At 44.3% G+C, this 24,915-nt stretch overlaps 1 protein-coding gene across 1 annotated transcript in view; it reads left to right on the forward strand.

Moving 5' to 3' along the window:
• LOC135536273 (voltage-dependent T-type calcium channel subunit alpha-1I-like) overlaps nt 1-24,915 on the forward strand; it is a 197,887-nt gene that overhangs the window by 59,952 nt on the left and 113,020 nt on the right. The window contains exon 4 of the mRNA XM_064962633.1: nt 6,372-6,469. Within this exon, the coding sequence (XP_064818705.1) occupies nt 6,372-6,469 (98 nt within the window). The remainder of the gene's footprint in view (nt 1-6,371; nt 6,470-24,915) is intronic.

The raw sequence follows: 24,915 nt of genomic DNA on the forward strand, positions 1-24,915 counted from the left end.
CCATTGATCTTCTGTTCATTATTGATGTACCACATTCCTTCCCAAAGGAACTTACACAGGCGTTTTGAATGACTTCTTATGCCAAATGTGTTACTGTTACTGCGTGTGCGTGTGCATGTGTGTGTGTGTGTGTTTATTTATTCAGTGAATGTGTCTGAAATCTGTCATAAATCTACATACTATTAAACGTACTGTTTAGTAGAAACCAATGCGTTGTTTCCGGCTATTCCTTCATTTTGGTATGTGTGTGTGTTTGTGTCAGGCTTTAGCAGGGATATGGCTGTGATTACTGTTACTAAACGATGGGAACACACTTGTAATGAGACAATGGCCATGTCTGAAAACCCGTTCTTGCCTTCTGGTCTGAACGATCGGGAGACAGATGCAGGAATGCGTAATAGTTTAAAAAAATTCCCCCCCAAATGACGTTGTGCCGTGTAAAGGCAAGGAGACGCAGACCAAACAAACACGTTACAAAAACACAGGGTTGAAACCCAAACAAAAGAGCGAGGAGAACCTCGAATAAATAACACTGGCGCACAATGATACCACACGGGACGAGACCCGAATTCATCTGCGAATCCTCAAGGGCACGAAAGCCAAAACACACAGCACAGGTCCTCACACTCACCAATTGACATTCTAACAATAACCGACAGCACCACGCTGAGCAAAGGGTACATATATACAATAACCAACAGCACCACGCTGAGCAAAGAGTACATATATACAATAACCAACAGCACCACGCTGAGCAAAGGGTACATATATACAATAACCAACAGCACCACGCTGAGCAAAGGGTACATATATACAATAACCGACAGCACCACGCTGAGCAAAGGGTACATATATACAATAACCGACAGCACCACGCTGAGCAAAGGGTACATATATACAATAACCGACAGCACCACGCTGAGCAAAGGGCACAGATATACAATCAGTGGGAATAGGGACCAGGTGTGCTCTATGAAAGTTCCAGAGGGATCCATGACAGTACCCCCCCCCCCCCCCCATCCGACGCACTAGCAGCGCAACGACATCAGCCGGGCGACCCAGTTGCACGCAGCGTCGTCAGACGGGCCATTCCTGCTGCCTCCCTTAATGGATGATTATTCTGTCTGGTAGGAAGAGGTTCAGGAGACAGGAGCAGGAATGCGTAACAGGGTTTTATTTGGCCCAGATTACAGCGGGCCCTATAAAGGCACGGGGACGAAGACCAAACAACACCTACTTGTCCATGTGCCAATTAAAACTTGAAACGTTTTACGAAACAGAGTGTTCTAAATAGTTTGTAGTTATGATTAGTAAACAGTGTGTTGTAAATAGTTTGTAGTATGATTAGTAAACAGTGTGTTCTACAAAAATTGTAGTATGATTAGTAAACAGTGTGTTGTAAATAGTTTGTAGTTATGATTAGTAAACAGTGTGTTGTAAATAGTTTGTAGTATGATTAGTAAACAGTGTGTTCTACAAAAATTGTAGTATGAGTAGTACACAGTATGTAGTTTAAGTAAGGCCATAGTTCTCTGGTTCACATTCAAGAAGGACATAGAAGCAGCGAAAACATGGATTGTTGTAGATGGGGTACCCATATTGATCAGGAAATGCATCTCGACACAGAGATGGTGAAAGAGTTAGAGAGACAGAAAATGTGTGCTTATTTCTGTCTCGGCCCTATCTCAAATCGGTGCAAAACTGATCCAAATTGGCAGGACCCATTTTCAGGCGCTCAACCCTTCCTCCCTCTCCCAACTCCCTCTATCTCCACTTCACTCTCTCTCTCTCTCCCTCTCTCTCTCCCCCTCCCTCTCTCTCCCCCCCCTCTCTCTGTCTCTCTTTCTCTCTCTCTCTCTCTCTCTCTCTCTCTCTCTCCACTCTCTCTCTGTCTCTCTCTCTCCACTCTCTCTCTGTCTCAATTCAATTCAATTCAATTCAAGGGGCTTTATTGGCATGGGAAACATGTGTTAACATTGCCAAAGCAAGTAAGGTATATAATATATAAAGTGAAATAAACAATAAAAATTAACAGTAGACATCACACATACAGAAGTTTCAAAACAATAAAGACATTACAAATGTCATATTATATATATATATATACAGTGTTTTTACAATGTGCAAATGGTAAAGGACACAAGATAAAATAAATAAGCATAGATATGTGTTGTATTTACAATGGTGCGTGTTCTTCACTGGTTGCCCTTTTCTCGTGGCAACAGGTCACAAATCTTGCTGCTCTGATGGCACACTGTGGAATTTCACCCAGTAGATATGGGAGTTTTTCAAAATTGGATTTGTTTTCAAATTCTTTGTGGATCTGTGTAATCTGAGGGAAATATGTCTCTCTAATATGGTCATACATTGGGCAGGAGGTTAGGAAGTGCAGCTCAGTTTCCACCTCATTTTGTGGGCAGTGAGCACATAGCCTGTCTTCTCTTGAGAGCCATGTCTGCCTACGGCGGCCTTTCTCAATAGCAAGGCTATGCTCGCTGAGTCTGTACATAGTCAAAGCTTTCCTTAATTTTGGGTCAGTCACAGTGGTCAGGTATTCTGCCGCTGTGTACTCTCTGTGTAGGGCCAAATAGCATTCTAGTTTGCTCTGTTTTTTTGTTAATTCTTTCCAGTGTGTCAAGTAATTATCTTTTTGTTTTCTCATGATTTGGTTGGGTCTAATTGTGCTGCTGTCATGGGGCTCTGTAGGGTGTGTTTGTGAACAGAGCCCCAGGACCAGCTTGCTTAGGGACTCTTCTCCAGGTTCATCTCTCTGTAGGTGATGGCTTTGTTGTGGAAGGTTTGGGAATCGCTTCCTTTTAGGTGGTTATAGAATTTAACTGCTCTTTTCTGGATTTTGATAATTAGTGGGTATCGGCCTAATTCTGCTCTGCATGCATTATTTGGTGTTCTACGTTGTACACTGAGGATATTTTTGCAGAATTCTGCGTGCAGAGTCTCAATTTGGTGTTTGTCCCATTTTGTGAAGTCTTGGTTGGTGAGCGGACCCCAGACCTCACAACCATAAAGGGCAATGGGCTCTATGACTGATTCAAGTATTTTTAGCCAAATCCTAATTGGTATGTTGAAATTTATGTTCCTTTTGATGGCATAGAATGCCCTTCTTGCCTTGTCTCTCAGATCGTTCTCTCTCAGGTCTCTCTCTCTCTGTCTCTCTCTCTCCCTCTCTCTCTCTCTCTGTCTGTCCACTCTCTCTCTCTCCGTCTCTCTGTCTCTCTGTCTCTCTCCACTCTCTCTCTCTCTGTCTCTCTCTCTCTCCACTCTCTCTCTCTCTCTCTACTCTCTCTCTCTGTCTCTCTCTGTCTCTCTCTCTCTCTCTCTCTGTCTCTCTCCCTCTCTGTCTCTCTCTCTCCATCCAATCTCTACCTGATGAGGCAGAGTGAATGATAAAGTGCAGGGCAGCAGTTCTCAAGTTGTACTCCAGTTGTACTCTATAGCTTCTGGCTTGTATTGTCAGACCCCCCAGTTCTCTGCTCTTCTCTCCAGTAGAAACATGGCTGTCATATTAGATTATGAGGAGATCTGGTAAAACGGATGCCATGCTGTATTAGGAATAGGACCATCTAGTAGGATTCTCACTATGCACAATGCACTTTAACCTTTATGTTCATGGCTGATTCAGCTTCTGCCATTTAATAATCCAGTTATTTTAGAGGTAAAGAGGGTATCAAGAAGTGTCTATGGGATCAGGGCTTGTAGAGGATAGGGGATAGTGTCTATGGGAGCAGGGCTTGTAGAGGATAGGGGATAGTGTCTAGATGAGTAGGGCTTGGAGTGGATAGGAGATAGTGTCTATGGGAGCAAGGCTTGTAGAGGATAGGGGATAGTGTCTAGATGAGAAGGGCTTGTAGAGGATAGGGGATAGTGTCTAGGGGAGTAGGTCTTGTAGAGGATAGGGGATAGTTTCTATGGGATTAGGGCTTGTAGAGGATAGGGGCTAGTGTATGGGAGCAGGGCTTGTAGTGGATAGGGGATAGTTTCTATGGGAGCAGGGTTTGTAGAGGATAGGGGATAGTGTCTAGGGGAGCAGGGCTAGGAGTGGATAGGCGATAGTGTCTAGGGGAGCAGGGTTAGGAGAGGATAGGGGATAGTGTCTAGGGGAGAAGGGCTTGTAGAGGACAGGGGATAGAGTCTAGGGGAGCAGGGTTAGGAGAGGATAGGGGATAGTGTCTAGGGGAGCAGGGTTAGGAGAGGATAGGGGATAGTGTCTAGGGGAGCAGGGTTGGGGGGATAGGGGATAGTGGTTAGGGGAGCAGGGTTGGGGGGGATAGGGGATAGTGGTTAGGGTCCAAGGGATCGTTGATAGGGTTGGGACTAAGAAACTACTGATTGTATTCAGGTCCTTGTTAAATCCATCTAGACACATGTCTTCTTTCCCATTGGAGTTAGCCTGCATTAACTCTCTTTCTCTCTCAAATCTCTCCCTCCAATCTTGTTCTCTCTCAACTCTCACTCTCTCTCTCTCTCTCTCTCTCCCTCTCTCTCTCTCTCTCTCTCTCTCTCTCTCTCTCTCTCTCTCGCGCTCCCTCCCTCTCTCTCTCTCTCTCTTTCTCTCTCAAATCTCTCCCTCAAATCTCTCCCTCCAATCCTGTTCTCTCTCTACTCTCACTCTCTATCTCCCTCCTCTCTCTCTCTCTCTCTCCCTCCCCTCTCTCTCTCTCCCTCCCCTCTCTATCTCCCTCCTCTCTCTCTCTCTCTCTCCCTCCCCTCTCTCTCTCTCCCTCCCCTCTCTCTCTCTCTCCCTCCCCTCTCTCTCTCTCTCCCTCCCCTCTTTCTCTCTCTCTCTCTCTCTCTCTCTCTCTCTCTCCCTCTCTCTCTCTCTCTCTCTCCCCTCCCCCTCTCTCTCTCCTCCCCCTCTCTCTCCCTCCCTCTCTCTCTCTCTCCCTCCCTCCCCTCTCTCTCTCTCTCTCTCTCTCTCTCTCTCTCTCTCTCCCTCCCCCTCTCACTCTCTCCCTCCCCCCTCTCTCTCTCTCTCTCTCCCTCCCCTCTCTCTCTCTCTGTCTCTCTCCCTCTCTCTCTCTCTCTCTCTCTCTCCAATCTCTTCAGGAGTGAAAGTGTAAATGTGTCGTATTGTTTTTGTAAGGTCCTCTTCCCCACTGGAGTTGGCCTGAATGAACTGTCTGGGTTGACTGGATCACTGTCTGTTTCTCCCCAAACACCTCCACACGCTTGTCCTCACCTCCCACTCCCCCTCTGGAGTTAGTCTGCAGTCTGGGCCTCTGTCTGCACTAACTGACCGGCAAGGAGAAGCAGGCTTCACAGCAAGGGGCTACTGCTTATTGGCTAGGAGCTAGTGGTTAAGAGCTAGGGGCTACTGCTTTTCTCTACACCCTTAATATATCCTCACACCAGTTCTCATCTCTTCCTCTCTCCCTGTAGAGTGTGTTCCTCTCACTGCAGTAAGACTGTCTGTCAGTCTAGCTCAGCGCAATGCTCCAGTGCATAGTTGAGTTCTCTCTGACTCCCCTGCCTTGAGTCTGGCAGACTCTCTCTGTTCTGTTGGCCCAGGTATCTGCAAATTCACTAGTGTTTTGAGTTTGTATTCCTGCATATTAAACTGAGTCTTCATCGTTGTTCATTCCTGCAGTTGAGATGATTATGATGAGGTAATGGATGCCTAGGGGTGTTCTAGGGTTGGCTCTTACTTTCCTTATCTCTCTTTCCCCTCTCTCTCTCTGTCCCCTCTCTCTCTCTCCTGGTACAGGGATGGACTGGAAGTAGGTCTGGATCCCAACATTCCGTGTGTGTGTGTGCGTGCGTGACTACATGCATGCCTACATGCGTTTCATGGTCCTTCGAGCCGGATGGGACTATTACCTCCACTCCAACACTTACTAGTTCAGCATCCATATTAGGAAATCATTCAGTTGTCTGACTAGTTTTGTCTGTCAACTACGGGAGTTTCGTCTGACAACTGAGGGACTTCCTAATATGGATGTCGTGTGGACTGAGGGTTCTGAACTCTGTGGATGACTGGTTATCTGGGTGTATTGGGGGTGAACATTTATTCACATCCAGTTTTACATTACAAACCCCCAACTGTGTAAGGGCTTTGGGTTTCTCCTTTTAAATACATTTAGGAAACAGATACAGAAGTAAGAAAATAAATAAATATGAGAAAATATTTATTCATATATAAGAATATGAATGAATATAAGAGCATAAACATAGAACAGATCCTCTGATGTGTGATCTGTGCTGTTACTGGGTTTCACTCTGTTTTCTTTTAACATGTTGAACTAGAAAAATACCACTAACAACGTTGACAATATCTAGTAAGGACAGAGGGTTTGTTCAGTTCAACAGTGTGAGTTTCAACAGTTTGTAACAGTATTGTGTTCCTGTTTCTCCAGGATGGTAGAATACTCCTTGGACCTCCAGAACATCAACCTCTCAGCCATCAGGACAGTCAGGGTCCTCAGACCCCTCAAAGCCATCAACAGAGTTCCAAGTAAGTCTCCAATAGTTCCCACCATCACACAATACCTGCCTGATCGAGTCCCAGATCTGCTTCCACTATGGCAAGACAGCGCAGATCTGAGACCAGGCTACATACACATTCTCCACTACTATTACACTGAACAGAAATATAAATGCAACATGCAACAATTTCTAGAGTTTTACTGAGTTGCAGTTCGGGCTGTGGCGGACATGACATTTTGTCAGCTGGTGATTGTCAAGCAAATAACTGCCAGTCTCAGGGTAATTAACAGTTAATTAGCATATACATATTGAGCATCTTCTGGCTTCCACACGCAGCCTTCAAGCCACTAATGCAGGCATTTGGAACATCTACATTTCAATAGTCTAATAAACCCATTTAATGTAGCCTACACTATCACAATAAATCCCTTATTTATTTTAGACAGGTCGAAAGAAACATGATATGAAGAAAATGTAGTCAATTTCAGAAGAACAGAATAGCATCCTCTGAGGTTGTCTTTATGTTCGGCCCTGACTATGGCTGTGCCATATGGCTGTGGGCTACACTGGTTCATTTAGCAGACAACATTTGGTTAGAATTCCGTGGCATTATTTTATATTATTTTAAAGTACGAAGAATACAATTGAACAAAGCAGAATAAAACACAAAGGATATTTTCTCCAAACATGCGGCTATTCTGTGTTGAGCAGTTAAAAAATAAACTGGTCCTCCTATATCCTTAATTGAGTTATTTATGCAACATTAGTTGTGATACAACGTTGGGCTATATGTTTTGATGTGTAATAAATTCTAAGGCTGCATTATGGATCTCTAACCATGATTTGAAAAAACAAGCTACACACATTTTGACAACCACTTGATAATATTCTCACCAGGTCTCACATTTCTCTGCAGCATCTCCCTTGTTTGGCCAGAATGCCCCTCAAAACAAATCCATGCCTTTTGTGGCCAAAGTGGCCTTTGAGCCCTTGGTCTGAATATAACAGGCTAATGACAGTATAATTCCCTTCTCCCGGCTGCCGTGCTCCGAGGCCCTTCTCACTCACGTCTAGTAGGTTATAGCCAATGCCCAACTCTTGATCAGGTCCTTCTCCCGGCTGCCGTGCTCCGAGGCCCTTCTCACTCACGTCTAGTAGGTTATAGCCAATGCCCAACTCTTGATCAGGTCCTTCTCCCGGCTGCCGTGCTCCGAGGCCCTTCTCACTCACGTCTAGTAGGTTATAGCCAATGCCCCTCTCTTGATCAGGTCCTTCTCCCGGCTGCCGTGCTCCGAGGCCCTTCTCACTCATGTCTAGTAGGTTATAGCCAATGCCCAACTCTTGATCAGGTCCTTCTCCCGGCTGCCGTGCTCCGAGGCCCTTCTCACTCACGTCTAGTAGGTTATAGCCAATGCCCAACTCTTGATCAGGTCCTTCTCCCGGCTGCCGTGCTCCGAGGCCCTTCTCACTCACGTCTAGTAGGTTATAGCCAATGCCCCTCTCTTGATCAGGTCCTTCTCCCGGCTGCCGTGCTCCGAGGCCCTTCTCACTCACGTCTAGTAGGTTATAGCCAATGCCCCTCTCTTGATCAGGTCCTTCTCCCGGCTGCCGTGCTCCGAGGCCCTTCTCACTCACGTCTAGTAGGTTATAGCCAATGCCCCTCTCTTGATCAGGTCCTTCTCCCGGCTGCCGTGCTCCGAGGCCCTTCTCACTCACGTCTAGTAGGTTATAGCCAATGCCCCTCACTTGATCAGGTCCTTCTCCCAGCTGCCGTGCTCCGAGGCCCTTCTCACTCACGTCTAGTAGGTTATAGCCAATGCCCCTCTCTTGATCAGGTCCTTCTCCCGGCTGCCGTGCTCCGAGGCCCTTCTCACTCACGTCTAGTAGGTTATAGCCAATGCCCCTCTCTTGATCAGGTCCTTCTCCCGGCTGCTGTGCTCCGAGGCCCTTCTCACTCACGTCTAGTAGGTTATAGCCAATGCCCCTCTCTTGATCAGGTCCTTCTCCCGGCTGCCGTGCTCCGATGCCCTTCTCACTCACTTCTAGTAGGTTATAGCCAATGCCCCTCTCTTGATCAGGTCCTTCTCCCAGCTGCCGTGCTCCGAGGCCCTTCTCACTCACGTCTAGTAGGTTATAGCCAATGCCCCTCTCTTGATCAGGTCCTTCTCCCGGCTGCTGTGCTCCGAGGCCCTTCTCACTCACGTCTAGTAGGTTATAGCCAATGCCCCTCTCTTGATCAGGTCCTTCTCACAGGCATTTCAGATAAGAAGTAGGCTACAAATGAAGACATGGAAGCAACTGCACGCATTATATATATATATACAGTGCCTTGCGAAAGTATTCGGCCCCCTTGCACTTTGCGACATTTTGCCACATTTCAGGCTTCAAACATAAAGATATAAACTGTATTTTTTTGTGAAGAATCAACAACAAGTGGGACACAATCATGAAGTGGAACGACATTTTTTGGATATTTCAAACTTTAACAAATCAAAAACTGAAAAATTGGGCGTGCAAAATTATTCAGCCCCCTTAAGTTAATACTTTGTAGCGCCACCTTTTGCTGTGATTACAGCTGTAAGTCGCTTGGGGTATGTCTCTATCAGTTTTGCACATCGAGAGACTGACATTTTTTCCCATTCCTCCTTGTTGTTTGTTCCTAAATGGAATCAATTAGCGATTAAATGCGATTATGGATGTAATGCTTTATTATAAAGCTGTATTTTTATGGTGAAAATGATCCCCAAACTAGAAACCAGCTGCCAATGTCTGCCATGTCAGCCCCACACTGGTTATAAAGCGGATTCATGTGCTTCATTTTAAGAAGTTATTTGGCCACTTTAGTTGAGTTGTGCGAGTTATGTGACTACGATTTTAAAAAGTTGCGCTGTTTCTTGCCTTAATGCACAACCTGGGCATCATTCAACCTGGGCATCATTCAACCTGGGCATCATTCAACCTGGGCATCATTCAACCTGGGCATCATTCAACCTGGGCATCATTCAACCTGGGCATCATTCACAAGTGATTGGCTAATATTGTCACCCATGAGACTATTCTTAATTTAAAGTTGTCTTTACATATACTAAATCATATATGTGTGATATATGTTTTGATTTAGAATGGACCATTAAAAAAATACATGTCATCTATGTACTTAAATAGCGAATGGAGGACTATGCACTTGATTAGCGAATGGAGGACTATGCACTTGATTAGCGAATGGAGGACTATGCACTTAAATAGCGAATGGAGGTCTATGCACTTAAATAGCGAATGGAGGACGCATTTCCCATGGTTCATTTTCATGCCAGCCAGGTAGGCTATACTCCTGTTGTAAAGCGAAGCAATGTGCTTAATATTAGGAAAGTTGAGAAATAAATATAGTAGACCTAGCCTATAGAAAGCTGATGATACCTTCCTATTTTTAATAGAGGCCATCAAAACTGTTTTCTTAATGTGCGCAACATGAGCTGATGGGCGCTCTTGAAGTGTTTGATTAGATGTTTAAATACATTTGCATTGATGTCATTAGAATGATTAGAGGTACAACAGAGTGCTGAGTACCAGGCAGTTAGCAAGTTTGGAGCAGCAGCATCAGAGCTTGGAGAAGCCTAATTACTGTGCTTAAACTATCAAATGTAATTTGGTCACCTCAACAGTCCTAGTTACAGTTCAAATAAGGAAATCAGTCAATTTATATACATTTATCTACATTCCTTAGGCCATAATCTATGGATTTCACATGACTGGGAATACATATATGCATCTGTAGGTTGCTCAGAAAACCAGTCAGTATCTGGTGTGACCACTATTTGCCTCATGCAGCTCGACATATTTCCTTCTCATAGAGTTGATGACTGTTGATTGTGGCCTGTGGAATGTTGTCCCACTCCTCTTCAATGGCTGTGCGAAGTTGTTGGATATTGGAGGGAACTGGAACACGCTGTTGTACACTTCAATCCAGAGCATCCCAAACATGCTGAATGGGTGACATGTCTGGTGACTATGCAGGCCATGGAAGAACTGGGACATTTTCAGCTTCTAGGAATTGTGTACAGATCCTTGTGACATGGGGCTGTGCGTTATCATGCTGAAGCATGAGGTGATGGTGGCGGATGAATGGCACAACAATGTATCTTTGTGCATTCAAATTGCCATCAATAAAATGCAATTGTGTTAGTTGTCCGTAGCGTATGCCTGCCCATACCATAACCCCACCACCACCATGGGGCACTCAATGCTGACATCAGAAACCGCTAATCAACACTACGCAATATACACGTGGTGTCAGGATTTGGCCAGGGTTGTTCCGGGTTTTGGTCAGTAGATGCCCCCATTGTGCTTTTTGTCCTTATGTTTTTCCCTTGATCCCCATTAATTATTTGCACCTGTGCCTCGTTTCCTCTAATTGTATTTAAACCCTTAGTTTCCCTCAGTTCTGTGCTCTGTGTTTGTATGTTAGCACCCTGCCCTAGTGTTCTGTGTACTCTTGTCGATTCCGGGTGACGCTCTTGTGGTATTCTGTTTTTTGTTTTTGTTTAATTTTTGTGAGTTTCTTTTGAGGCCTTTTTGTGCTTTTCCTACCACCTTTTGGATTTGCCATTTTTTGTATTTAAGGATTTTTCTTTATTAAATACACCGTCTTAAGTACTGCTGTGTCTGCCTCATCTTCTGGGTTCTGCTGACTATTCGTGGCTCAGTTGGTTAAGTGACTGTTTCTCACTCCGGAGACCCAGGTTCGAAACCGGGTCCTGACAGAAACACAGAGCCAAAAATGAACCCAGAGGCAGCCAGTTCCCAGGACCTTTTTGCCACGCTGTCCCACCACCAGGAGACTGTCCAACGCCACGAAGCCGCCCTGGTTCAGCAAGAGGCCTTAATGGCTAGACATTCTCATCTTCTGTCGGAGATGCTGACTTCCATTAAGCAAATATCTGATCGACTTACCCCGGCAACAGTTCCCGTCCCAGTACCTCAGGTTCACGTACCCATGGCAGTTAACCCCCTGGCTGAACCTCGTCTTCCACCTCCCCAACGGTTCTCAGGTGATCCAAGTGCTTGTAAAGGGTTTCTCACTCAATGTTCTCTCTCCTTTGAGCTGCAACCCTCGTCGTTTCCCACCGACCGGTCTAAGATCGCATATATCATCACCCTGCTGTCGAAAAAAGCCCTGGCCTGGGCTACTGCTGTGTGGGATGCCCATAGTTCCTGCTGTGCCAGCTACTCTGCCTTTGCTGAGGAATTCAAACGAGTGTTTCAAGGCCCAAGCAGTGGTTCTGACTCAGCCAAACAGCTCCTGACTCTCCATCAAGGTTGGCGCAGCGTGACGGACTATGCCATCCAGTTCCGCACGGTGGCAGCAGCGAGTGGCTGGAACAACGAGGCGCTCACGGTGTGCTTTCTGAAAGGCCTTTCCGACACTATCCAAGATGAACTGGCCACTCGGGAACCACCGGACAATCTCGAGTCCCTGATCAAGTTGGCCTCACGCATTGACCAGCGTCTGAGAGAGAGAGAACTCAACCGTAGACCTCTAGCCCCTATCAGTCCCAGCTCCGAGTCCCCACCTTTATCATCGCTGGCTCCACCGGAACCCATGCAGATTGGACGCATCTCCCAGGCTGAGAGAGACCACCGGATGAGGGAGCGACGCTGTCTATATTGCGGCAAACCGGGCCATTTCCGTTCCACGTGTCCCGGGCTCCAGGGAAACGCTCTGTCCCGTACAGACCGGGGGGAACTGTAACGGGAAACATAACCTCCTCCCATCCGTCCAACTCCCGTCTGCTCATTCAAGTCACCCTCTCCTGGGACAACCACAAGCTTCACCTTCAAGCCTTGGTAGACTCTGGAGCCGCAGGTAACTTCATGGATGGTGTCTGGGCGAAGGAGAATGGCGTTCCCTCTGAACCTCTAAGTGACCCCATGAGGGTTACTACATTGGATGGAAGCCCTTTGGGATCTGGACTTGTCACTCATGTCACTACCTCCTTGAGACTTTCAGTTTCACAACACCAGGAATTGATGAACTTTCATTTGATCTCCTGTTCCGAGTTCCCTCTCGTCCTTGGATACCCCTGGCTTCACAGCCATAACCCTCACATCGACTGGTCTGTGGGCACTATCAAGCAGTGGGGTCCTACGTGCCAAGCTACTTGTATTTTCCAGAATTCCCCGAGTTCTACTCCCGAGTCGTTAGAATCCATCGACCTGACCCGAGTTCCCGAGTGTTACCATGACCTCAAACTGGTGTTTAGCAAACAGAGGGCCACCATGCTACCACCCCATAGACCTTACGATTGCCCCATCGACCTGTTTCCGGGCACTTGCCCCCCAGGGGTCGGATCTTTTCCCTATCTCCACCCGAACGAGCTGCTATGGATACCTACATCAAGGACGCTCTGGAAGCAGGCCTCATGCGTCCATCCACCTCCCCCGGCGGGAGCAGGGTTTTTCTTTGTGGCCAAGAAAGACGGTGGATTACGTCCTTGCATCGACTACCGGGGACTCAATGACATAACCGTCCGTAACCGTTACCCGCTACCCCTTATGGCCACAGCCTTCGAGCTGCTCCAGGAAGCAGTTGTTTTCACTAAGCTTGACCTGCGGAACGCATACCATCTTGTGCGGATCAGACCTGGTGACGAGTGGAAGACCGCTTTCAACACGCCTACTGGTCACTATGAATACTTGGTGATGCCCTTCGGCCTGACCAACGCCCCAGCGGTGTTCCAAGCGCTCATAAACGATGTGCTTAGGGATATGCTTAACATATTTGTGTTCGTTTACTTGGATGACATCCTCATCTTTTCGAGCTCCCTTCAAGAACACACTAAGCATGTCAGACAAGTACTCAAACGCCTCCTAGACAGCCATCTGTACGTTAAGCCGGAAAAATGTGAATTCCATTCATCCCGAGTACAATTCCTGGGATTTGTAGTGGAACCCGGTCGAGTCCAAATGGACCCTAGGAAGGTAGGGGCGGTAGCGGATTGGCCCACCCCCAAATCCGTTAAGGATGTTCAGCGTTTCCTGGGCTTCACAAACTTTTACCGCAAGTTCATCAAGAACTTCAGTTTGGTGGCAGCTCCTCTCTCAGCTTTAACCAAAGGTGGCAATGCAAGGTTTTTGTGGGGAAGAGAAGCTGAAACGGCCTTCCAAGGACTCAAGCAGCGCGTCCTCTCTGCTCCCATCCTGATACTACCGACTACGGATGAACCATTTGTGGTGGAGGTAGACGCATCAGAGGTTGGTGTTGGAGCTGTCCTGTCTCAGAGGGGTGAAGACAAGAAGCTTCATCCGTGCGCTTTCTTCTCACACCGGCTTACCCCGACTGAGAGGAACTACGATGTGGGGGATCGTGAACTCCTAGCGGTTAAGATGGCATTGAAGGAATGGAGACACTGGCTCGAGGGGGCTTCTCACCCGTTTCAAGTGCTTACGGACCACAAAAATCTGGAGTATATCCAGCAGGCGAAGCGGTTGAACTCTAGACAAGCTAGATGGTCTCTTTTCTTCAATCGATTCCAGTTTATCCTCACCTATCGGCCCGGGTCGAAGAATCTCAAACCGGATGCCCTGTCCCGAGTCTACGCTCCTGCTATTCGAGATGACACGGACATGCCTGTCCTTCCTGCTGCTAAGATTGTGGCTCCGATCTCGTGGCAAGTTGAGGATACCGTGAGACGTGCTCAAGCTAGCGAACCGGACCCTAAAGGAGGCCCTGCCAATCGGTTGTTTGTCCCCAAGGCAGTGAGGACTCAGGTCCTTCTGTGGGGGCACTCCTCTCGCCTCACCTGTCATCCGGGCGTAGGTCGCACCTTGGAGTTCATCCAGCGTAAGTTCTGGTGGCCTACCATAAGAGAAGACGTTGCCACTTTCGTCAATGCCTGCCCCGTGTGCTGCCAGGGCAAATCTTCTCACCTCCGCCCTCAAGGACTCCTTCACCCTTTACCTGTTCCCCACAGACCCTGGTCCCATATCTCATTGGACTTTATTACTGGACTTCCTCCATCCCATGGCAATACTACTATCCTAGTCATAATCGACAGGTTTTCAAAGGCGGCCAGGTTCGTCCCTCTGACTAAGTTACCTTCTGCCAAGGAAACGGCTGAGTTGGTAATTAATCATGTGTTCCGAGTCTTCGGCATTCCTCAAGATGTGGTTTCTGACAGAGGTCCCCAGTTCGCCTCAAGGTTTTGGAAGGCCTTCTGCCAACTCAGACTGGCAGAAGCCCCCATATCTTCAGGGTACCATCCAGAGTCCAACGGCCAAACAGAGAGGATGAATCAAGAGCTGGAAACCACCCTCCGATGTATGACTCGTGACAACCCGTCCACATGGTCATCCTTTATTGTTTGAGCCGAATACGCGCACAACACCTTGCGCTCCTCCTCCACTGGTATGTCCCCGCACGAGTGTCAGTTTGGCTATGCTCCTCCATTGTTCCCGGACCAGGAGGCAGAAGTCAGAGTGCCTTCAGCCTTGAAGTTCGTCAGACGCTGTCGGCTTATGTGGAGGAAGACCCGTCTTAATCTTATGCGTTCCTCACAGAGGTATCAACAACAAGCCAACAGACGTCGCCGTCCCGGGCCTACCCTGCGCCCCGGCCAGAGAGTCTGGCTCTCCACAAGAGACTTACCTCTACGTGTGGAGTCTCGCAAGCTGTCCCAAAAATACATCGGTCCCTTCAAGGTTGCCAGGAGAGTTAACCCAGTTTCTTATCGCCTACACTTACCCAGATCCCTTAAGATTAATCCCACATTTCATGTTTCATTGTTTAAACCTGTTGTTTTTTCTCCCCTTGTCCCGGCAGACAGACCTCCCCCTCCGCCTCGTGTCATTGGAGGCCAGCCGGCTTATACCGTCCACCGGATACTGGATTCCCGCCGGGTGCAGCGGTCCTGGCAGTATCTGGTGGACTGGGAAGGCTACGGTCCTGAGGAGCGCTCCTGGGTTCCTGCCAAAGACATCCTGGACCCTGACCTCATTCGTCAGTTCAGGGTCCTCCACCCTGAGAGAGCTGGTAGGAACGTCAGGAGCCGTTCCTAGGGGGGGGATTCTGTCAGGATTTGGCCAGGGTTGTTCCGGGTTTTGGTCAGTAGATGCCCCCATTGTGCTTTTTGTCCTTATGTTTTTCCCTTGATCCCCATTAATTATTTGCACCTGTGCCTCGTTTCCTCTAATTGTATTTAAACCCTTAGTTTCCCTCAGTTCTGTGCTCAGTTCTGTGCTGTGTGTTTGTATGTTAGCACCCTGCCCTAGTGTTCTGTGTACTCTTGTCGATTCCGGGTGACGCTCTTGTGGTATTCTGTTTTTTGTTTTTGTTTAATTTTTGTGAGTTTCTTTTGAGGCCTTTTTGTGCTTTTCCTACCACCTTTTGGATTTGCCATTTTTTGTATTTAAGGATTTTTCTTTATTAAATACACCGTCTTAAGTACTGCTGTGTCTGCCTCATCTTCTGGGTTCTGCTGACTATTCGTGGCTCAGTTGGTTAAGTGACTGTTTCTCACTCCGGAGACCCAGGTTCGAAACCAGGTCCTGACACGTGGTCTGCAGTTGTGAGGGACGGGTGGACATACTGCCAAATTCTCTAAAGCCACTTTGAAGGCGGCTTATGGTATAGAAAGGAGAAATGCTCACAAACAAGGATACAAACAAAAAAATTCTCTATATTCAATTCTCTGGCAACAGCTCTGATGGACATTCCCGCAGTCAGCATGACAATTGCCCACTCCCTTAAAACTTGAGACATCTGTGGCATTATTGTGTGACAAAACTGCACATTTAAGAGTTGCCTTTTATTGTCCCCAGCACAAGGTGCTCCTGTGTAATGATCATGCGGTTTAATCAGATTGTTGATATGCCACACCTGTCAGGTGGATGGATTATCTTGGCAAAGAAGAAATGCTCACTAACAAGGATGTAAACAGAAAAAAGAAAATAATAATAACAATAATAAATCATTTCTGGGATCTTTTATTTCAGCTCATGAAACATGGTACAAACACTTAACGTGCTGTGTTAATATTTTTGTTTTGTGGGTTAAGTGTTTTATGTTCCCTCACCATCGAGAGCTCTTCTCGACAGGCCACAGAACATCAGCACCACGGACAGCTGCCACACTGGCACTTCAGCAGAGAAAGTCCATGCTACTGAGTAACCTTATACAGGCCACTCTCCATGGTTTTCAAGTCGACTGCTGCTCTCTATTTTGTATTTAATACATTTACCAAGGATAATAGTGGTAATGGTAGTAGTAGGGATAGTAGTGGTAATGGTAGTAGTAGGGGTAGTAGTGGTAATGGTAGTAGTAGGGATAGTAGTGGTAATGGTAGTAGTAGGAGTAGTAGTGGTAATGGTAGTAGTAGTGATAGTAGTGGTAATGGTAGTAGTAGGGATAGTAGTGGTAATGGTAGTAGTAGGGATAGTAGTGGTAATGGTAGTAGTAGGAGTAGTAGTGGTAATGGTAGTAGTAGTGATAGTAGTGGTAATGGTAGTAGTAGGGATAGTAGTGGTAATGGTAGTAGTAGGGATAGTAGTGGTAATGGTAGCAGTAGGAGTAGTAGTGGTAATGGTAATAGTAGGAGTAGTAGTGGTAATGGCAGTACTAGGGATAGTAGTGGTAATGGTAGTAGTAGGGATATTAGTGGTAATGGTAGTATTAGGGATGGTTGTGGTAATGGCAGTATTAGGGATAGTAGAGGTAATGCTAGTAGTAGGGTTAGCAGTGGTAATGATGGTAGTAAGGGTAGTAGTGGTAATGGTGGTAGTAGGGATAGTAAGTAGTGGTAATGGTAGTAGTAGGGATAGTAGTGGCAATGGTAGTATTAGGAATAGTAGTGGTAATGGTAGTAGTAGTGGTAATGGTAGTAGTAGGGATAGTAGTGGTAATGATAGTCGTAGGGATAGTTGTGGTAATGGTAGTAGTAGGGATAGTAGTGGTAATGGTAGTAGTAGGGGTAGTAGTGGTAATGGTAGTAGTAGGGGTAGTAGTGGTAATGGTAGTAGTAGGGATAGTAGTGTTAATGGCAGTAGTAGGGGTAGTAGTGGTAATGGTAGTATTAGGGATAGCAGTGGTAATGGTAGTAGTAGGGATAGTAGTGGTAATGGTAGTATTAGGGATAGTAGTTGTAATGGTAGTAGTAGGGGTAGTAGTGGTAATGGTAGTAGTAGGGATAGTAGTGGTAATGGAAGTAGTAGGGATAGTAGTGGCAATGGTAGTAGTAGGGATAGTAGTGGTCATGGTAGTATTAGGATAATAGTGGTAATGGTAGTATTAGGGTAGTAGTGGTAATGGTAGTAGTGTAAATAATAGTAGTGGTAATGGTAGTATTAGGGATAGTAGTTGTAATGGTAGTAGTAGGGGTAGTAGTGGTAATGGTAGTAGTAGGGATAGTAGTGGTAATGGAAGTAGTAGGGATAGTAGTGGCAATGGTAGTAGTAGGGATAGTAGTGGTCATGGTAGTATTAGGATAATAGTGGTAATGGTAGTATTAGGGTAGTAGTGGTAATGGTAGTAGTGTAAATAATAGTAGTGGTAATGGTAGTAGTAGTGGTAGTAGTGGTAATGGTAGTAGTAGGGATAGTAGTGGTAATGGTAGTGGTAGGGATAGTAGTGGTAATGGAAGTAGTAGGGATAGTAGTGGCAATGGTAGTAGTAGGGATAGTAGTGGTCATGGTAGTATTAGGGTAGTAGTGGTAATGGTAGAAGTGTAAATAATAGTAGTGGTAATGGTAGTAGTAGGGATAATAATGGTAATCGTAGTGTTAGGGGTAGTAGTGGTAATGGTAGTAGTGTAAATAATAGTGGTGGTAATGGTAGTATTAGGGATAGTAGTGGTAATGTTAGTAGTAGCGATAGTAGTGGTAATGGTAGTAGTAGGGATAGTAGTGGTAATGGACGTAGTAGGGGTAGTAGTGGTAATGTTAGTACTGTAAGTAATAGTAGTGGTAATGGTAGTAGTAGGGATAATAATGGTAATCGTAGTGTTAGGGGTAGTAGTGGTAATGGTAGTAGTGTAAATAATAGTGGTGGTAATGGTAGTATTAGGGATAGTAGTGGTAATGTTAGTAGTAGGGATATTAGTGGTAATGGTAGTAGAAGGGATAGTAGTGGTAATGGTAGTATTGGTAATAGTAGTGTTAGGGGTTGTAGTGGTATTGGTAGTAGTGTAAATAATAGTAGTGCTAAAGGTAGTAGTAGGGATAGTAGTGGTAATGGTAATATTAGGGATAGTAGTGGTAATGGTAGTAGTAGAGATAGTAGTTGTAATGGTAGTAGGGGTAGTAGTGGTAATGGTAGTAGTAGAGATAGTAGTGGTAATGGTAGAAATAGGGAGAGTAGTGGTAATGGTAGTAGTAGTGGTAGTAGTGGTAATGGTAGTAGTAGTGGTAGTAGTGGGAATGGTAGTAGAAGGGATAGTAGCTGTAATGGTAGTAGTAGTGGTAGTAGTGGTAATGGTAGTAGAAGGGATAGTAGTGGTAATGGTAGTATTGGTAATAGTAGTGTTAGGGGTAGTAGTGTAAATAATAGTAGTGGTAATGGTAGTAGCAGGAATAGTAGTGGTAATGGTAGTAATAGGGATAGTAGTGGTAATGGTAGTAATAGGGATAGTAGTGGTAATGGTAGTATTAGGGTAGTAGTGGTAATGGTAGTAGTGTAAATAATAGTAGTGGTAATGGTAGTAGTAGTGGTAGTAGTGGTAATGGTAGTAGTAGGGATAGTAGTGGTAATGGTAGTAGTAGGGATAGTAGTGGTAATGGAAGTAGTAGGGATAGTAGTGGCAATGGTAGTAGTAGGGATAGTAGTGGTCATGGTAGTATTAGGGTAGTAGTGGTAATGGTAGAAGTGTAAATAATAGTAGTGGTAATGGTAGTAGTAGGGATAATAATGGTAATCGTAGTGTTAGGGGTAGTAGTGGTAATGGTAGTAGTGTAAATAATAGTGGTGGTAATGGTAGTATTAGGGATAGTAGTGGTAATGTTAGTAGTAGCGATAGTAGTGGTAATGGTAGTAGTAGGGATAGTAGTGGTAATGGACGTAGTAGGGGTAGTAGTGGTAATGTTAGTACTGTAAGTAATAGTAGTGGTAATGGTAGTAGTAGGGATAATAATGGTAATCGTAGTGTTAGGGGTAGTAGTGGTAATGGTAGTAGTGTAAATAATAGTGGTGGTAATGGTAGTATTAGGGATAGTAGTGGTAATGTTAGTAGTAGGGATATTAGTGGTAATGGTAGTAGAAGGGATAGTAGTGGTAATGGTAGTATTGGTAATAGTAGTGTTAGGGGTTGTAGTGGTATTGGTAGTAGTGTAAATAATAGTAGTGCTAAAGGTAGTAGTAGGGATAGTAGTGGTAATGGTAATATTAGGGATAGTAGTGGTAATGGTAGTAGTAGAGATAGTAGTTGTAATGGTAGTAGGGGTAGTAGTGGTAATGGTAGTAGTAGAGATAGTAGTGGTAATGGTAGAAATAGGGAGAGTAGTGGTAATGGTAGTAGTAGTGGTAGTAGTGGTAATGGTAGTAGTAGTGGTAGTAGTGGGAATGGTAGTAGAAGGGATAGTAGCTGTAATGGTAGTAGTAGTGGTAGTAGTGGTAATGGTAGTAGAAGGGATAGTAGTGGTAATGGTAGTATTGGTAATAGTAGTGTTAGGGGTAGTAGTGTAAATAATAGTAGTGGTAATGGTAGTAGCAGGAATAGTAGTGGTAATGGTAGTAATAGGGATAGTAGTGGTAATGGTAGTAATAGGGATAGTAGTGGTAATGGTAGTATTAGTGTGGCAGTGGTAATGGTAGTAGTAGGGATAGTAGTGGTAATGGTGGTAGTAGGGGTAGTAGTTGTAATTGTAGTCGTAGGGGTAGTAGTGGTAATTGTAGTAGTAGGCTTAGTAGTGGTAATGTTAGTATTAGGGTAGTAGTGGTAATGGTGGTAGTGTAAATAATAGTAGTGGTAATGGTAGTAGTAGGGATAGTAGTGTTAATGGTAGTAGTAGCGGTAGTAGTGGTAATGGTAGTAGAAGGGATAGTAGTGGTAATGGTAGTATTGGTAATATTAGTGTTAGGGGTAGTAGTGTAAATAATAGTAGTCGTAATGGTAGTAGTAGGGATAGTAGTGGTAATGGTAATATTAGGGATAGTAGTGGTAATGGTAGTAGTAGGGGTAGTAGTGGTAATGGTAGTAGTAGTGGTAGTATTGGGAATGGTAGTAGTAGGGATAGTAGCTGTAATGGTAGTATTAGGGAAATAGTGGTAATGGTAGTAGTAGTGGTAGTATTGGGAATGGTAGTAGTAGGGATAGTAGCTGTAATGGTAGTATTAGGGTAGTAGTGGTAATGGTAGTAGTGTAAATAATAGTAGTGGTAATGGTAGTAGTAGTGGTAGTAGTGGTAATGGTAATAGTAGGGATAGTAGTGGTAATGGTAGTAGTAGGGATAGTAGTGGTAATGGAAGTAGTAGGGATAGTAGTGGTCATGGTAGTATTAGGGATAGTAGTGCTAATGTTAGTAGTAGGGATAGTAGTGGTAATGGTAGTAGTAGGGATAGTAGTGGTAATGGTAGTAGTAGGGATAGTAGGTGTAATCGTAGTGGTGTAAATAATAGTAGTGGAAATGGTATTAGTAGGGGTAGTAGTGGTAATGGAAGTAGTAGGGATAGTAGTGGTAATGGTAGTAGTAGGGATATTACTGGTAATGGTAGTAGAAGGGATAGTAGTGGTAATGGTAGTATTGGTAATAGTAGTGTTAGGGGTTGTAGTGGTATTGGTAGTAGTGTAAATAATAATAGTGCTAATGTTAGTAGTAGGGGTAGTAGTGGTAATGGCAATATTAGGGATAGTAGTGGTAATGGTAGTAGTAGAGATAGTAGTGGTAATGGTAGTACTGTAAGTAATAGTTTTGGTAATGGTAGTAGTAGGTGTAATCGTAGTGGTGTAAATAATAGTAGTGGAAATGGTATTAGTAGGGGTAGTAGTGGTAATGGAAGTAGTAGGGGTAGTAGTGGTAATGGTAGTAGTAGGGATATTACTGGTAATGGTAGTAGAAGGGATAGTAGTGGTAATGGTAGTATTGGTAATGGTAGTAGGGGTAGTAGTGGTAATGGTAGTAGTAGAGATAGTAGTGGTAATGGTAGAAATAGGGAGAGTAGTGGTAATGGTAGTAATAGGGAGAGTAGTGGTAATGGTAGTAGTAGTGGTAGTAGTGGGAATGGTAGTAGTAGGGATAGTAGCTGTAATGGTAGTAGTAGTGGTAGTAGTGGTAATGGTAGTAGAAGGGATAGTAGTGGTAATGGTAGTAATAGGGATAGTAGTGGTAATGGGAGTATTAGTGTGGCATTGGTAATGGTAGTAGTAGGGATAGTAGTGGTAATGTTGGTAGTAGGGGTAGTAGTTGTAATTGTAGTAGTAGGGGTAGTAGTGGTAATTGTAGTAGTAGGCTTAGTAGTGGTAATGTTAGTATTAGGGTAGTAGTGGTAATGGTGGTAGTGTAAATAATAGTAGTGGTAATGGTAGTAGTAGGGATAGTAGTGTTAATGGTAGTAGTAGTGGTAGTAGTGGTAATGGTAGTAGAAGGGATAGTAGTGGTAATGGTAGTATTGGTAATAGTAGTGTTAGGGGTAGTAGTGTAAATAATAGTAGTCGTAATGGTAGTAGTAGGGATAGTAGTGGTAATGGTAATAGTAGGGATAGTAGTGGTAATGGTAGTAGTAGGGGTAGTAGTGGTAATGGTAGTAGAAGGGATAGTAGTGGTAATGGTAGTATTAGTGTGGCATTGGTAATGGTAGTAGTAGGGGTAGTAGTGGTAATTGTAGTAGTAGGCTTAGTAGCTGTAATGGTAGTATTAGGGTAGTAGTGGTAATGGTAGTAGTGTAAATAATAGTAGTGGTAATGGTTGTAGTGTAAATAATAGTAGTGGTAATGGTAGTAGTAGGGATAGTAGTGTTAATGGTAGTAGAAGGGATAGTAGTGGTAATGATAGTATTGGTAATAGTAGTGTTAGAGGTTGTAGTGGTATTGGTAGTAGTGTAAATAATAGTAGTGCTAATGGTAGTAGTAGGGATAGTAGTGATAATGGTAATATTAGAGATAGTAGTGGTAAGGGTAGTGGTAGAGATAGTAGTGGTAATGGTAGTAATAGGGAGAGTAGTGGTAATGGTAGTAATAGGGAGAGTAGTGGTAATGGTAGTAGTAGTGGTAGTAGTGGGAATGGTAGTAGTAGGGATAGTAGCTGTAATGGTAGTAGTAGTGGTAGTAGTGGTAATGGTAGTAGAAGGGATAGTAGTGGTAATGGTTGTATTGGTTATAGTAGTGTTAGGGGTAGTAGTGTAAATAATAGTAGTGGTAATGGTAGTAGTAGGGATAGTAGTGGTAATGGTAGTAGTAGGGATAGTAGTGGTAATGGTGGTAGTAGGGATAGTAGTGGTAATGGTAGTAGTAGGGGTAGTAGTGGTAATGGTAGTAGTAGGGGTAGTTGTGGTAATTGTAGTAGTAGAGATAGTCGTGGTAATGTTAGTTTTAGGGTAGTAGTGGTAATGGTGGTAGTGTAAATAATAGTAGTGGTAATGGTAGTAGTAGGGATAGTAGTGTTAATGGTAGTAGTAGTGGTAGTAGTGGTAATGGTAGTAGAAGGGATAGTAGTGGTAATGGTAGTATTGGTAATAGTAGTGTTAGGGGTAGTAGTGTAAATAATAGTAGTCGTAATGGTAGTAGTAGGGATAGTAGTGGTAATGGTAATATTAGGGATAGTAGTGGTAATGGTATTAGTAGGGGTAGTAGTGGTAATGGTAGTAGTAGTGGTAGTATTGAGAATGGTAGTAATATGGATAGTAGCTGTAATGGTAGTATCAGGGTAGTAGTGGTAATGGTAGTAGTGTAAATAATAGTAGTGGTAATGGTTGTAGTGTAAATAATAGTAGTGGTAATGGTAGTAGTAGGGATAGGTGTGTTAATGGTAGTAGTAGTGGAAGTAGTGGTAATGGTAGTAGTAGGGGTAGTAGTGGTAATGGTAGTAATAGGGATAGTAGTGGTAATGGTAGTAGTAGTGGTAGTAGTGTTAATGGTAGTAGTAGTGGTAGTAGTGGTAATGGTAGTAGTAGGGATAGTAGTGGTAATGGTAGTAGTAGGGGTAGTAGTGGTAATGGTAGTAGTTTTAATAATAGTAGTGGTAATGGTGGTAGTAGTGGTAGTAGTGTTAATGGTAGTAGTAGGGATAGTAGTGTTAACGGTAGTAGTAGGGGTAGTAGTGGTAATGGTAGTAGTAGGGGTAGTAGTGGTAATGGTAGTAGTAGGGATAGTAGCGGTAATGGTAGTAGTGTAAATAATAGTAGTGGTAATGGTGGTAGTAGTGGTAGTAGTGTTAATGGTAGTAGTAGGGATAGTAGTGGTAATGGTAGTAGTAGGGGTAGTAGTGGTAATGGTAGTAGTAGGGATTGTAGTGGTAATGGTAGTAGTAGGGATAGGTGTGGTACTGGTAGTAGTTGGGATAGTAGTGGTAATGGTAGTTGTAGGGATAGTAGTGGTAATGGTAGTATTAGGGATAGTGGTGGTAATGGTAGTAGTAGTGGTAGTAGTGGTAATGGTAGTAGTAGGGATAGTAGTGGTAATGGTAGTAGTAGGGGTAGTAGTGGTAATGGTAGTAGTAGGGATAGTAGTGGTAATGGTAGTAATAGGGATAGTAGTGGTAATGTTAGTAGTAGTGGTAGTAGTGGTAATGGTAGTAGTAGGGATAGTTGTGCTAATGGTAGTAGTAGTGGTAGTAGTGGTAATGGTAGTAGTAGGGATAGTAGTGGTAATGGTAGTAGTAGGGATAGTTGTGGTACTGGTAGTAGTAGGGATAGTAGTGGAAATGGTAGTAGTAGGGATAGTAGTGTTAATGGTAGTAGTAGTGGTAGTAGTGGTAATGGTAGTAGAAGGGATAGTAGTGGTAATGGTAGTATTGGTAATAGTAGTGTTAGGTGTAGTAGTTTAAATAATAGTAGTCATAATGGTAGTAGTAGGGATAGTAGTGGTAATGGTAATATTAGGGATAGTAGTGGTAATAGAAGTAGTAGGGGTAGTAGTGGTAATGGTAGTAGTAGTGGTAGTATTGAGAATGGTAGTAATATGGATAGTAGCTGTAATGGTAGTATCAGGGTAGTAGTGGTAATGGTAGTAGTGTAAATAATAGTAGTGGTAATGGTTGTAGTGTAAATAATAGTAGTTGTAATGGTAGTAGTAGGGATAGGTGTGTTAATGGTAGTAGTAGTGGTAGTAGTGGTAATGGTAGTAGTAGGGGTAGTAGTGGTAATGGTAGTAATAGGGATAGTAGTGGTAATGGTAGTAGTAGTGGTAGTAGTGTTAATGGTAGTAGTAGTGGTAGTAGTGGTAATGGTAGTAGTAGGGATAGTAGTGGTAATGGTAGTAGTAGGGGTAGTAGTGGTAATGGTAGTAGTTTATATAATAGTAGTGGTAATGGTGGTAGTAGTGGTAGTAGTGTTAA

The sequence above is a fragment of the Oncorhynchus masou genome, unplaced genomic scaffold, assembly GCF_036934945.1.
Source record: "Oncorhynchus masou masou isolate Uvic2021 unplaced genomic scaffold, UVic_Omas_1.1 unplaced_scaffold_587, whole genome shotgun sequence".
Taxonomy (NCBI): Eukaryota; Metazoa; Chordata; class Actinopteri; order Salmoniformes; family Salmonidae; genus Oncorhynchus; species Oncorhynchus masou.